This window comes from Eublepharis macularius, chromosome 1 (genome assembly GCF_028583425.1).
Source record: "Eublepharis macularius isolate TG4126 chromosome 1, MPM_Emac_v1.0, whole genome shotgun sequence".
NCBI classification, from domain to species: domain Eukaryota; kingdom Metazoa; phylum Chordata; class Lepidosauria; order Squamata; family Eublepharidae; genus Eublepharis; species Eublepharis macularius.
The window spans coordinates 212,286,646-212,302,576 of record NC_072790.1 but is presented as its reverse complement, the minus strand read 5'-3'; the positions used below and the strand labels follow the sequence as shown (position 1 = coordinate 212,302,576).

The 15,931-nt window shown below is 44.5% G+C and overlaps 1 protein-coding gene across 1 annotated transcript in view; it reads right to left on the bottom strand.

The window, feature by feature from the left end:
- Nucleotides 1-15,931, bottom strand: part of EML6 (EMAP like 6) — a 197,260-nt gene that overhangs the window by 117,558 nt on the left and 63,771 nt on the right. The window contains exon 4 of the mRNA XM_054986606.1: nucleotides 3,073-3,232. Coding sequence (XP_054842581.1) covers nucleotides 3,073-3,232 — 160 coding nt within the window. The remainder of the gene's footprint in view (nucleotides 1-3,072; nucleotides 3,233-15,931) is intronic.

Genomic DNA, 15,931 nt, shown 5'->3' with positions numbered 1-15,931 from the left:
TCACTTTGTTAATGTGCTATGACTGAGCTGGAAGGGCATCTTCTCAGAGGATCCATCTAGATGTTCTCAGCAGCTGCCTGAGTGGTAGCAGCCAGTTACCAGGGTTAACAGCCCAATCTGCTGTTCATGAACAAGCTGTTCGTGAGGCCTCATTCTAAACGAACAGGTGGTCATTGCAAGCCTCATTCATTGCTGTTCGTCAAACCAGACAGTCTGGCACCTGCAATCAATTGCCTTGGCAACTTAGGTAGGGATTGTCTGAACTCCTGCTGTTGCCCTGGAAACCCCAATCTAAGCCCAATTTAGCTTGATAGGCAGGTCTTCCTTTCAAGTGTGGAGCTCCAAATTTGTTACAACAAGGGAGCAAAAAGCAGGGGGGAGAGGGATCTACCCCTTCAAGTTCTAGGGCTGCTGCCAGGCTCTGGGCCAAGCTATTATTTATTATTGGTACCTTTCCTGCTGCCTGGGAGTGGTGCAGTAGGGATCTTGACTTGGATGATGGCTGGAGGAGAGCCTGCTGGCCCCCACGAACAGCCAACCACGAACATATTCATGAATACGGCCATGTTCATGGTTGTTCGTGAGTCCCTGTTCGTGGATGGCAATGAACAACGAACATCAAGTTTGTTTGTTTTTCTGTTTGTGCCCATCTCTAATCTAGAGGAGCAATCTAGAGGTCTGGGATGGCATTTTGCAAGCAAAATCCACCAAATTTGCAGGGGACCTAGTCTTAACCATCCTCTAAAGACCCCTAAAGTTTCATGGAGATTGGACCCTAGGGGGGGTCATGATCCATATGTTTCTGCAGTGGGAGTCATTCCCCTCTCCCCCAGAATAGAAATTAATGGAGAGTGGTCAGCCTGCTTGGGGGTTGCTGGGTTTTTGGGAGGGGCTTCATATTTTGCAAAAGAAATCTACAAAATTTTCAGAGGACATACCCTTGACTGTCCTCTAAAGATGCCCCAAGTTTCATGAAGATTGGACTTCAGGGGCCCATTTTATGGTCCCCGAGAGTAGGTGCTTCCCAGCTACCCCATTTTTTCTATTGTGGGAAAAAACTGACTCCAACCACAGAAACACATAGATCATGGCTGCCACAGCCATAGGCACACTCCCAATTACAATCTCCACACCATACAGCCCACAGAACCAAACTGAAGCCACCCCCCTTTGAGTGGAGGTGTCGTGGACCAGCCCAGCAGAACAGAGAGACACAGAGGACTCTTTTGAGAAAGAGGCAGCTGGTGAACCTGACCAAGATCCACAGTCAGTGGCAGAAGTACTGTGGGAGGAGACATTCTCTGAAGGATCGGTCATGGATCCACAGCCAGGTCCCAGCACATTGGTCACTCAGCTTCCCAGCCCTGGGCCAGAAACAAAGAGCCAGGCATTAGCCAGCTCTCCCCCTCAGCTTTCCAGCCCTGGGCTGGCAACAGAGAGCCAGGCACGAGCCAGCTCTCCACCCTTATCACCAGAGCCTCAGGAGTGCTGTCAGAGGAGGGAGAGGAGAGCCCTCCAAGCCAGAAGGCATAGTGCCAGGCTAGCAGCACAGCACCGGCCCAGCATCAACAGTGATGATGAGTGCTTGCAGGAGCAGGACTGAGACAGCTGGCAGGTGCATGATGCAGCACAAGTGGATGAGCAGTGTGAGGCTTAAAAGCAGCAGAGAAGGGAGTGGCTGCGTGGAAGCAACATGTCTGCTTACTACTGACCTTGCTGTTTGTGTTTGGAACTGATTATCTCATCTCTGACCTCGGCCTGTTATTGTGGACTTGCTTCTGGAATACCCCTTTGGACCCAAGGCTGTGAGTGTTGTCTTAACCTGTGCCTGAACCTTGGAACCATGATTTTTCCTGTTCTAACAACTTGGGAACTTTCCCTGCCTGCTGCCTGCATGAGTCTGTAACCAGGACAGGGATATAAAATGGTCCCCATGAGGTACAATCTTCATGAAACCTGGAGGGTCATTAGAGGACAGTCAGGAGTATGTGCCCTGTATGTTGTGTAGATTTCTTTTGCAAAATGCCACCCCCATCCCCCTGGGTACCCCTCTCATAGTTTTGCTGATAGGAAATAATCAAGACTATTGGTGGCTGGGGGGGCACCTTCTTGGGGGGGGGCATAAAATGGCCCCACAAAGTCTAATCTTCATAAAACCTGAGGATTGTTAGAGGATAGTTAGGAGTAGGTCTCCAGAAAATTTGGTACAATTCCATCCAAAACTTCCCCCCAGGACCCCGGAAAGCCCTGTATCATGTTTCCCATTGGAAACAATGGCCGAATGCAGAAGGAGAAGGTGCATCATGGGATACCATTCCTTGTCTCCACCCAAGCCGACCAAAGTAGATGCTCTACACTGGCGACTCTCTGATTATGTCCATGGACACTTGCAAATGCAGCTAGACAAAATTGTAAGACAGGTGCATGGACTGAAGCTACAGGACATATGTTCAGCTTGGGGAAAAGTCGACATGGGCACATTGGTGCACACGTACTTCTAAACACTCGCACAAACTCATGTAAGTCATCAGGTGTAGTTTGCCCCTTTGTCTGTGAGTTCCCAGAAAGGAAAGGCATCTTCTCCCCCTTCCTAACTGTAACAGTATAAACAAAGAAATAAATTGATTGAACCACACCTAAGGATGTTCAATCATGATCAACTATGAGGTAAAATAGAAGATGTCATGCTTTTTGTGTTTCATGTGTGAGTCACTCAGGTATAGTAGCAGCACAGAGGGGAAGAGATAAAAAGACAGGTCTGTGATTAAACAAAGCAAAGGGTGAAAAGGTGAGGAGGAGGAATTATGGTTTGGTACATTTCCATTCCTTCACTATGCAGTTTGATATTATTTTGATTTGAATAGTGGGAAAACATATGACCATTACACAAAAATGAAAGGATACTTTGAAATAACAAGTCTGGATCCTTTGCAACAGAGTAACCACGATGTGTTTATTCTACTAAGAATCCAATGAGGGAAAGGTGCACTTAAGATATGTGTGTGTGTGTGTGTGTGTGTGTGAGAGAGAGAGAGAGAGAGAGAGAGAGAGAGAACATAGACATAGACGTACCTGGCCATCTGAATCAAAAGCCAAGCAGGCAACTCCATGGGTATGTGCCTCTTTCAGAATAGAAACAGTCTGCACATTGTAGGAATCCCAGATGCAAATGTAAGGATCCTTCCCAACCTGCCCCGTGGCAACCAGGGTTTTATCCGGGTGCAGAGCTAGGCTGGAAAACAGTTTAAAAGTCATGTTTTCTCATTTGATTCAATATCACATTGTGAATTTATCAGAAAATAACACATTTTGATTTCTACATCTCTAGCAAGGCTCTTCATTCCCACCCCCCACCCTTTTCTGTTCAGGCTCATTTCTTTAACATATGGATTCACATCAATTAAAAATAAAATAAAATTTGAAGTAAACTGTCCTTTATAGTCCTTATTTCATTAATGCTTACAACAACCTCATAAAGTAGATTATGTATTCTTACATTACAGCTGAGAAACTGAGGCTGACTTGCCAGTTTAGTTATTAAACTGGGATTAATACTGAATTTCTAAACCAAGTATATTGTTGACATCTGCCATCTTGGCCATCCTCATACTTCAGAAGTGCCTTGATACTATAGCACACACATTTTAAAAAACATTTTAAACTATAGTGAAAATAAATGCATTTCAGTATATTCCAAAATCAATATGAAAAACTATATAAAGATATACAATTCGACAGAAAATATACAACAAATACCTTAACAAGGTTAAAGTTCAAAATGAGAAAAAAGCCAAAGTTTTGTAAATCAAGGCTGAATTGGAATCAATAAAAAGAAAGCATCATTTTACCATTTTTCTCCATGTTATTTCTTTCTTATCTATACAAATTCGATAAATCTGGATAATTGCATAACTTTTCAAATATGACACAACAATTCTTTAGTAGGACCCCCACAGAGAACTATTTTATTTTATTTATTTGTTGGATTTATACCTCGAACCAATACATTATTAGGTTTTGCTCAGCCCATTGAGATCTGTCATATTGTGGAGTGAATTCATTTTAGATCTGGTTGGGTTAGCCATTTTTTTTTATTTTCTGACAGAATTCTGATGTGTTTAGAAGCTGCGGCATAGGAAAAAATTAAACAGTGAAGTTTTTTGCTAACATGGAAGATGCACTGATAAGACAGAGTTTCAAATCTTGAACTTCTGCCTATTGTGCAGCAGTTAAATATAAGAAAAAGGCAGAAAACTTGCAAGTGGAGCACGGCAGGCAGCAAAGGATTCCTGCAAATGGAAGGGGAGGGGCAATTTTTGTTTATTCTCTCTACCTAACTACAGCCTAAAAAGCCCCCTGGAATGTTGTTCCTGGGAGTACCCCCAGGAACAGCGTGAGTGGACAGAGGTCTGCAGCCAGGAGGAATTGCTACCCTCCACCCCTTTTTATTTGTGGATATCTTCTGCTGGATCAAAAGCAGTAAGTATCAAGTCAAATGGAACATTTTACTTTTTAAGTATTTGCCTTTCGGCAGTGTGTGTGTGTGTAGAGGTTGTAAAAAGGACTGTAATTGGTGCTTCTTCCTCTGTTTACTTTGGAAAATATAGCTCATTTAAAAAAAAATAGTTTGAGTCAATTAGCTCTATTATGCCATGACATCAGGATGATGATGGTTTAATGGCAGAATTAGTGTAATGTTATAATGTTATTATAATGTCATAACAACACCAGTTTCAATTTAAAAAATGGAGACCACAGCAAGTAGTTTGGATGGAGGCTGACAGCGGACACTATTTTTTCCAATACAAGCAAGAATCAATGTAATCACATGAAACAGTCACATCCAAATTTGTTTGGATACATCTATACATCCTGCCAGATGATGAGGTCTCAGCTTGCAACTGGTGAGCAGGATGTAACTTAAACCTCAGATACTTGATCTTCTCTAATCACCTTCAGTCACTTACAGAGTTTGTCTGGCTACTGACAATAACAATCAAATGGGAAACTCCCCTACACCTCTCTGGTGTAGGAGGGTTTCCTGTCAGTCCTAGGGTGGCAGTCCCTGGCAGTTAGACCCCAAGCCCCTCATAGCAAGCACGCAGGTGCATTGGTTGAAGAAAGTTTATTCAGAGATCTATTCAGTTCAAGTGTACACTTGTAGGTAGAAGTTGGCAGAAGTGATTATTCAAACAATAGGACTACTGATTATAGGGGACGTTCTCCCGCCCTTTGCATTCAGGCGTGAAAACCAAAAAAGTTACATGGGAAATTAGTTTAGTCTAGACAAACCACAAAGTGAAATCATTCCCTCCGGTGGAAAAGATACATTTCAGTACGCAGCTGCAGCTCCGTCCCAAGGACACTCAGAAGTGAAAGCGCATATTTCTTAGAGTTAACAAAGGGGCCACTGGTTCCTTTGGAAATTAGTATTAGCAGTCTAGACACCCTCAGGTGACATATCTAAAATGCATAAGATACAGTATTTAACTTTGGCATCATACCAGGATAAGAATAAGATGGAGTGTAAGATGCAAAACACAATGATGGCACTGATATAAGCACTGATGCTTATATCACTCTCAGTATAAGATACAGAACACAACAATGGCATGGATGCTTGCAGCATAAGATACAGAACACAATAATGGCATAAGATACAGAACACAGCAATGCATAGATGCTTGCAGCATAAGATACAGAACACAACAATGGCATGGATGCTTGCATACATGACATTTCCTGTTTGGTTGTTGCTGTTGCTTCCCAGAGGAGCCTTTCTATTGTATTCATATGGCTACTGACAATGGCTTTAAAAGAGGGTTGGGCACATTCATGGAGAACAGGTCCTTCAATGGCTACTATTTATGGTGAACAGAGGGATCTTCCACATTCAGAGGCAGGAAACCTCTAAAATCCAACGCTAGGAGGCAGCCTCATTAGAAGGCCTTGGTTTATGTGCCTTGCTTAATGGATCTCCTAGGCAACTTGTTGGCCAATGTGTGAGACAGGATGCTGGACTAGATGGACTGTTGATCTGATCCAGAAGGGCTCTTCTTATGTTCTTAAGTACTTAATGTAGGAGCTCCCCAATCTCTTCCAGGTAACTGTTCCAGGGGCAGCTAATGAAAAAGCCTGAGCCTGGACCATGGCAGAACGTTCCTTAGAACAATGGTTCTCAACCTTTCTTATCTTACATCCCATTAATTACTCTACCAAAGAATGCAGGCCTCACTCTGAAAGAAACAAAAAAACCCTTTTCCCCAAGGACATAACAGTAATTCTATTTTTATATTTATTATTATTGGTAAGTTTTAAGCACATAAAAATTGCAGAAGTATAATGGATTGCAGATAGGGTTAAGAAAAAAGTGGCATATCAAAGACACTTGGTGGTGGGCAGGCGGAATGAGGGATTAGGAGAAACACAGAATGTCAAAAGTTACAACTGACATGAATAATACATGGCAAGTATGGGCAGCAAGAAACAGCACATTTGCAGGTGAACATGAGGACTGAGGGACAGAAAATTCTTAGTAACGGTTATGAAAATACTGCATCTCATGTACACGTACCACCAGTTGAGAACCACAGCCTCAGAAAACAGGAAGACTCTTAATGTTACACTTCTGCATCCATCTCAGCAGTTATATCTGTTCAGCATAGCTGTTGAACTGTCAGCAATACATCAGACTGCAATGTACTAAAAGTCCCAAGATGAATGAGTTTGCAAAAATGTCATTAAAATATTGCTTTGATCCACAAATTACTTGGTGAACAATCTGCAAGGCAAGATTTTGGCTGAAGTTCTATCATCTTTTACTAATGAAATGAAGCTTAGTTAGTTGGGACAGTGTCTTTTTTATCTTCCAAAAAGCGATGCTCATGATTTCTGTATCCAAGGAAATATCTGGCTCTCTTATTCTTCATTTAGAATAATTAAATATGCCAGTCATGTGTTCCAGCAGAGTCTGACTGAATACTATACTAGAGTTATTAGTGAATCCATCTGGTGTGTGTGTGTGCGGGGGGAGTGTCTTTGCCAGATGGCAACTCTTACCACCTCCGCAATTTATTTTGAAGTATTCTGTCCCTGGGCCAAAATCTCCCATTTTTCTAGAACTCTACTTACAGGAATATATATAGCTTTATTTTTGCTACTGATATTTGTCCAATATATTTTCAAACGCAGCAGCAAAGACAGGAAGTGAATCAACCTTCATAGGCAATGAACTAAAACAAAACTCACTGTGCTACTAGGCATACGACCAGCTCTTCTGAGACTATCAGATAGGGCTGCAAACTGTGTTGCATTCTGTTTTGTACGAAAATCTTCCTTTGGTCTGTTAAACATTTAAAGCAAGTGTAAGCTATACAAGGCCCTGACCTGGATAGCCCACAATCTTTTTGGCTGTGGCATTCCAACTTTGAAATGCTTTTCAAAGGTATAGACAGTTCTGAGTTCTGGGTGCCAATTTAAATACTTCATTTTTTCATCTTTTCCCTGTTGTGGGTCCTTTTTGACAATGTTTTGTTGTTCTACTGTTTTAACATTGATTGTTGATGTCATAAACTCTGCTGGTTGTAGACACTTTATTGACCAGTCCTTGTAACATATGTTGCTGTTATATCTTGTTGTGTATAAATGTTGTATGCTTTGGGGATTGATTTATTCTTTGTTGTTAGTTTTGGTTTTTATTAGTCATTAAGTTTCTGCTAGTTGTTTCATGATATTTTTAGCTGTTGCTTTGAATTCCTATTCTAAGGCCTCCCACAAATCAAGTTTGGTTAAAAAAAAAGCGGAGATAATTTCCAAAAATAAATATCTAAATATATTCCCATTCCTCTTTCAACTCCTTACTAATTGCATGTTCTTTGTTCATTGCCTTCAAAACTCTACCCAAGTTGCTCCTTTCCATTTATTCGCAAAGTTGCTGCTTCCTTGCTCAGGCTTTGTAAGAAGAACTAGACAACCGTCATATCTTCTGATCAACAGGTGGAACTTCATTTGGATACATGAATGTTAGTGGAAGTCACTCCACTGGCCAAAACCACTTCAAGGTTTTAGCTATCACTTATCTTCATGGCCTAGGCCCTTGGTAAAATCGGCTGCTGCCTGTACATGCATTTTCTCTATGGTGGCCCTAGCCTTGTGGAATGGCCTGCCCAAAGCACTCAGAATGACTCTCTTGGCTTTCAGCAAACTATGCAAAACTGAATTATTCAGGAGGGCTTTTTCACTCAAGTAACAGGTTGTTTTGTAAGAAATAGCTTAGATAGATGCTTTGGTAAAGGGGCAGAGACTGCAGATTCTTCTACTGGGTACTATACTATCTGCTGATATGCTCACAATTGGGTAGTTCAGTTTCAGTTTGATCAACAGCCCATAGGCCATACACTAAGTTTAAGAATTAAAAATAACAGTAAAAGAAAAGGCTGCCATGTCTGCAATGCAGCTTTGACAAAGGCTGTCAGCTTGTGGCTAGATAAGGCTCTTCCTACAGGTTCCCTTTCAAAAGTAAACAAGAGTCCATTGATTGAATAAGGAAACTTTACTGCAGAAAAGGTCCATTATAGTCCACTGTCCTGAATAGGAGACTCAGGATGGTACACAGTCATTGTTACCAATGAAGGGCAAAGCATGAGGTACAGAGTAACAGTTCCCATCTGCATCAGCCTCCCCCCACAGTTCTCAAAACAACATCTTTCAGTCTTGGGAAGCTGCTCTCCGTCAAGGCCAATGCCTGGTGGAACGGTGTTAGACAAAACAGTCTCCTCCGGTGGGAAAGCTGCCTGGGAACTGGTGCACCTGCGGGGAAAGCACTTAGACACTAGAAACATTAGAAAATGGAGTCAGTACAGTTTAAATATACACTGGACCTGACATCCTGCCCCCCTTAAAATAGATCCCCCCCTTAAAATAGATCCCCCCCTGGCTTATGTGGGTAACGAGTATGAAAAGCTTTGGTTAATCTAGGAGCATGAACATGTACAGAGTTCACCCACTCATCGTATCCAGAATCAAAGTCCTTCCACCTAATGAGGTAAAAAAGCTGATTTCGTTTGATCTTAGAGTCCAAAATTTGTTGCACCTCGTAGTGTATTTGGTCGTCTATCAAAGTAGGAATGGGTGGAGCTTTGATGTGCCACTTGTCGTCGGTGGGAGCTCTTTTAAGGAGACTGACATGAAATGTATCATGAACATGGCGCAAGTTCTTGGGTAGATTCACAGCAACAGTCACTTTATTTATTACTTTGCGGACAGGGAAAGGTCCAAGGAACTTTAATGCTAGTTTGCGGCTCGTCTGAGCTAATTTCAGGTTTTTGGTGGAAATATAAACATGATCTCCAGGTTGTAAATCCCATTCGGCCACACGATGGCGATCTGCGTATTTTTTGTAATCCAGTTTGGCTTTCTCGAGGTGTTTTTTAATGAGAGTCCATTGCTGCTTGGCCTTGTAAGCGGGAGCCGAGATGTTCAATTTGACTGGCCTCGCTGCCGAAGAGGTGTCCCCACCGGTTGAAGAATTGCACGACTTGCACTAGGAAAAATCCCAGTTTGGAGGGATCCCCATCAAATGTAGCTTCCAGTTTCACCCAGCCCATCGGGAGGTCTTGCCTCGGAGCCGGTGCTGGGTAGAAGTCCGTCGGAAGCATCAATGGCACTTGAGGTACGGGGAGACCCGGTTGTGGTAGCGGCGCTGGTTGCGCTGGCGGCGGCATCACCGGCTGGGCCGGGGGTGGCGGTCTCGGCTGGGCTGGCGGTGGCGCCCTCGGCTGAGCTGGCGGTGGTGCCCTCGGCTGGGCCGGTGGCTGTAGCCGTGGTCGGGCAGGCGGCTGCAATCTTGGTCGGGCTGGTGGTGGCAATACCGGAGGTGCTGGCAGTAGCGGTTGAGGTGGAGGTGGCCGGTGCGACTGAGTAATGATCGGCCGCTGAGGGGCGGGTTGGTGGGGTCGTAGTGGTGTAGGCCCCACCGGTTGGTTCGGAGGTGGAATTACGGGTTGCTCAAGTGGCAAACGTATCGGTTGCTGCAAAGGGGTTAGTTGCGGTCGAAGCGGAAGGGGCCGCAGCGGCGAAGGCCTGATGGGTGGTGGGCTGCGCGGGCTTGCCCCTCCCGGCGTCGTGTCTCTGGGACGCAAAGGCTGGTCCTGTGGCGCCGGTAAACCGTCCCTCGGGGTTTGCTGAATGGGAACCACTTCTAGCGGTCGTTGCGGTAATTCCTCCCCAGAAGGGGCCGGAGGCTCTTCCGTCTGGTCCGGCCGAACTGTTGTTGAAGAAGCGGGAGGAGGTATCACCGTTGTCTCGGTTGGACGGGTTGGCTCTTCTTCCCCTTCTCTAGGCTCCTCTGCTGGAGTCTCCTCGGGAGATGGATCCCCGTCCGATTTAGGGGGTTCCGTCGGAGTCTCTCCAGGTACCTCAGCTGGAGTATCCCCGCTCGGCGGAGTTTCGTCTATTCCAGGGAGTTCCGCGGGCGATTCTCCCGGTTCTCCAGGGTAGGATTCCTCCTCTCCCGAAGGCAGCGGCTGCTGCGGGGCGTCCTCCACTGGATAGGACATAACACTTTGGAGGGTGGCGATTTGTACCGCCATTTCTTCAGGTGAGATTCTCTCTCCTGCCCCCATCGCTGAGATTAGGTGAATGGCATGAGCCAAACTTTCCTCCATATCGATCAGTCTAGCTTCCAACTGTTGCATTCGGCTAGGACCCGGGTGCCCCATCACGGAACCTCCCTCGGTTGTACTCACCGGGGAAAACGGCCCCCAGGGCGGAGGATCTCCTTGATCGACTCGCGATCTCGCTGCTAGAATTCCTTTGGCTAGGCCCGTCACTGCCGAGATGCCGGAATCTACAGCATGGGTGCGACTTTGCATTTGCACCCAACTTTGTTCAGGAACTTCCGTTGGCTCTTTCCATGGGGCAAGTTCCGAATAATCCCAACTCAGGGCGCCGCGGCGAGATGTGTTCCCGTCCGTCTGTTCGGCCGTCCTGTTCCAAAACAGCCACGGTTGGCTGCTATCCAGCTCAGGGACAGTCTCTAGGCTTCGGCGTCCGTCCATCGAAACTCTTGGATGTAGCCCTCCGGCCCGGCGCTCTCGCGTTTCTCGGGGTCTGGCTCCCCACTCCGACGGGGTGGGTAGCGAGATCAAGGGGAGAGCGGCAGCCGTCGGCCTTGTCCCCTCACTGCCGAGGTCGATGAGAGGCGGTGTAGACGTCGAAGCTCCGGCCCCGGCTGGCACCTGAGATTCTTGGGGTTGCGCTGTTTGACTGTCGGGGGACGCATACGGATCAAACAAAGGATCCCTGTCCGGGACTACCTTGGATTCCGCTGGGCCCGACTCAGGCATGATTGGTAACAAAATGTCAGCTTGTGGCTAGATAAGGCTCTTCCTACAGGTTCCCTTTCAAAAGCAAACAAGAGTCCATTGATTGAATAAGGAAACTTTACTGCAGAAAAGGTCCATTATAGTCCACTGTCCTGAATAGGAGACTCAGGATGGTACACAGTCATTGTTACCAATGAAGGGCAAAGCATGAGGTACAGAGTAACAGTTCCCATCTGCATCAGCCTCCCCCCATAGTTCTCAAAACAACATCTTTCAGTCTTGGGAAGCTGCTCTCCGTCAAGGCCAATGCCTGGTGGAACGGTGTTAGACAAAACAGTCTCCTCCGGTGGGAAAGCTGCCTGGGAACTGGTGCACCTGCGGGGAAAGCACTTAGACACTAGAAACATTAGAAAATGGAGTCAGTACAGTTTAAATATACACTGGACCTGATTATTACTCAGTAATAATCTTAATTATGAGGAGTCGAGAATGAATGGTAGTAGAAGTCACTCCATTGGCTATCCATCAGTTACTGGGCTCAAGGTTTTGGCTATCACTTATCTTCATAGACTTGGCCTTTGGTAAAATCGGCTGCTGCCCATACATAACCTTGTGGAATGGTCATTTTTTTAAAGAATCCATTTTTTAAAAGAATCTCTCTCTGACTAGTTCATGCTTTGGACAGTGAAAGAAGGTATGGGACATCAAGTCAATTTCAGCCAAAGGGCAGTCACAGAAGCATTGATCTGATGGTATCCTGAGGAAGTAGCCCTTCATCTGGGCTGTTGGCAATGCATTGCAATGTACAAGCATGTATGACTGCCTCAGTTTTGGGACTACCAGCATACTGAGGTAATGAGGCGAGTCGAACTGGGTAGGATATCTGATTCCCATGTAGAGCAGGGAGCATTTTTGTGTCACATCCTTTTGAAGGAAGTCCCAGTCCTGCTTATGCAGCTTCTCTGTAAGTAGTTCTTGTCTTTTCCCAGTTAAAGCTCTTGGGGCCTGTCGTGACCCAACCCCGGACTGAGCCCTGGCCGCTCGCCAGCAAGACCTCGTCGGAGGAGGAGGACAGCGTTGGGCAGGCAAATCCAGCCCCAGAATCAGCAGAACTGGTAGTGCAGGATGAAGAGGCATCAGCAGAGCCAGCCACAGCACGGCTGGAGGTGCAGCCTGGGACTTCCAGTAGAGCCGCCAGGGCCGAGGGGGTGAGCAGAGCACAAGCAACCCCGGCAGCAAGTCTGAGGGAGCCATCAGAGCCAGCAGCTTGAAGGAAGAGCCAGGCACGGGAGGCAGGTTGGCAATAGTGCTGCAGTGCCCAACTGCAAGTGCAGAGGCAGCTGGAGCTACCTCAGGATGATGAGGCTGGACAATCAACGGATGAAGAAACACCTGGCCCTCCCATTATTGGACCTTGACTTGTTTTGGGCCCTGAACCTGCCTGACCCTTATTTGGACTGCCTTTGCTGGACTTGACCTGGACAGGGCTCAATAATCTAATTTGCTCAATTCTGTGTCCACAGTTTTGTTCCACCTTGACCAACAGCACTAAATCAGCAGCCCAAGAGTGAAGACTGGAAGATCCTCAGAGTTTTGCAGTCTGTATTTGAAATTGTCTATGGCTTTCCAGATCAGTGGAGATTTTTGGAAGGCCCAATTCAATTCTTATGACTGTGAAGACTATGCTTCATGGTAGAGCAAGTATTTTCTGGAAGAAGGTTAACTGGAGCTTGTCAAGTTGTTCTATTGGGCCCAGGAATCAGATCAGAGAACTGTATAGTATGCGTGGTATTACAAGAGCCTTGTATGCGTTCAAAAGTGCTGGTACATACTGACCTCCTTGAATAAAGAAGAATTTCCTTAAAGCCAGAAGAGCTAAGCCAATTTTCTGTATAAGATGTTGAATATGCGTGAACCATTATAAATTCGACTTGAAGACAATTCCTAGATATCTGAATTCGTTGACCTGTGGTAATTCATATGCACCAATTTTCCATTTGTTGTTTAATCGTTTCGTTGACTTTGAGAACATCATGATTTTGGATTTATCTTCGTTTATCTCCAAGAGTTGGTTGTTACAATAGGCAATAAATGCTTTTATAGCTCTCTTTAGGCCAACCTGGGTTCTGGAGAGTAAGACAAGGTCATCAGCGCATAGCAAAGTGGCCACTGGGCAGTTGATCAAGCATGGTGCGTGGGTGAAGATGCCCTGTGCGCTTGGAACAAAGTCATTTAAATATAGGTTGAATAGATGAGGTGCAAGGACAGAGCCCTGGCATACACCTCTTTGGATAGGTATTTGACTTGATACAGATCATATTGGGTAGTTCCACATTATTTAATATCAAGTCAAATTACGTATGTTTTGGTTCAGCAATGTTTCATCTCTGTATCTGGAATTATGCTTTTATTTAAACCTCTGTAATCCATATCCTTTTGTATTGTTTATTAAAAGTCCTAGCCATTGATTGAATTGATTTACACTGTGTAATCTGCCTTGAGTCTCAGTGAGAAAGGTGGACTATAAGTAACTAAATGAATAAAAATAAAATTAAGCTCTGTTGAAATGGAAAGGCTACAAATTAGATTCTGTAAAATGCTTCATATAGCAAGCTTGCTTAGCAGCAGTGAAGGAACATATTCGTATGCTGAAAGCACTATGAATAGAACTTCTGGGATGCCATTTATTTTCCCCTTTCTTTATGTTCCCAACAAAGAGCTCCAGGTAGAAGCATATATCACCTTTAGCAGAAACTCTATTTTCATTCAATAACTACACAAAATGGTAACAATCACCTCCTAGGAAGAACATAGATCTCTTCAATGTGCATTCTCAATTCAGACAGTGGAAACCAAGCAACTGTAATTTCTTATTTAACAATTCGTTTTGAGATTTGTTATGATGTACTTAAGTGCTTCCTCAATTGCCAAACAGGGAATGTCTGTCGAAAGAGCTGTTCAATCAGATTGTCAAACTTGCAGTGATCATCATCTACTGTTCTACAGTTTTGTGTTGTCAACCAATGGAAAGTCTTCCTGTTCAATAAAATGTATGTTCATCGATATCTTAGCACTCAAAGACAAGGGTCTTTACATGCTGGCTTCATTAGGGTGACACTTTAGTTTCCTCTTGTGCAAGATCTTGTGCAACCAATTTCCAGGCACTATAAGTTATAGGGAAGGAAGTTCTAGGTGTTGCACAAGATCTTGCACAAGTAGAAATGCTCTAAGTCTGTTTATATTTCCAAGCTATTGTGTAAGCTATTTCTGGACTCTATAAGATACAGGGAGGAAGGCGCTAGGTGTTGCAAAAGATCTTGAACAAGTGGAACTGCACTAAGTCTGTTTACCATTCCTCTTGTGCATTGCTGGATCCAAGTCTATGGTTTGTGCATGCCTTAGTTTGCCTAGTTCAGATGTAACTATAGTCAAAGAAGCAGAGTGAAACCGAGAGCCCAGTCCACAAGGGCCTAAGGGAGAGCCTACTCTAGCTACAAATTCTCAGAATTGCAGTCATGGCCAGAATATTTCCAAGTAGGACCTCCCAATCCTGTCTAATTTGATTCTCAGTGCTCTGAAAGCTGGCCAGTCAGGATGTATCTGAAGAAGGGAGTACTGACTCTCAAAAGCTTATACCCTGGTCTCTAATCTTGCTGTTCTACTGCAGACCAGCACAGCTACCCACTTGCATGAGCAGATTCCAAAAATCCCCCTAGATCTCTTGCCTAGAGGAAGAGCCAGAGGCCTAGCAACCTCTTGTACACCATAACCCAAACAACAGAGAACACCATCCTCTTCAGAGGACTCTGAAAAGGTAAGGTATAACATCAAAACAGGTGGAGGAAGGTGGAAACCCACAGAAGCAGGATGGATTCATGGACCCCTTGCAATAACTTTGCAGTTCTCCAGTGATCCCCAGCCCACAAGTTGGGAACTTCTTAATTTGGATAATTGGAAGGAAATGAAAATGTGCTTTATTGCAAACTGGCATTCAGTCTCTCTGTTAATCTCACATTGGGAGGCTCAGCTCTGCCCCACTGCTCTGGTATGATTATAATTTTTTTCTGACTACGTGTGACAATTTTAGACATACAAATTCCACCTGGGAGACAGGATGGTCTATTTGCCAAATCCTCTACAAAGGTAGGAAGGATTCCTAAACAAGTATATGACCTATTTTATCGAATGGGACTTACTCTCAGGAAAGTGTACTTAAGATTGTAGCTGTAGTCACCTTTTTCTATATCTACATATACTATGTGGTGTAACCTTTTTGTTTTATTCTCCAGCCTGCACCTGCTCATCCAGTAATGACCAGGCTGTCAAAAAGACCGTAGTAATAAATAAGTAGAATCCAGCAGGATTCTATGTAATAAAGACCCAGACATCTTATTGACATTACAGTTTTTCTGGATGAAGAGCCATTTTTCACTTTCCTTTTTCTTTCTTGCCAACCAGTAACTTTAGTAGCTTGTTGGAAAGGGAGCATATAATGCATACAAACAACCTCTTAGGAATGGAGGCTGGCAAAGAGCGAATGTTCTGTTTTACTCTTACTGCACTATCTAGATATATAGGAGCACAATAACTTCTAAATAATTAAACCG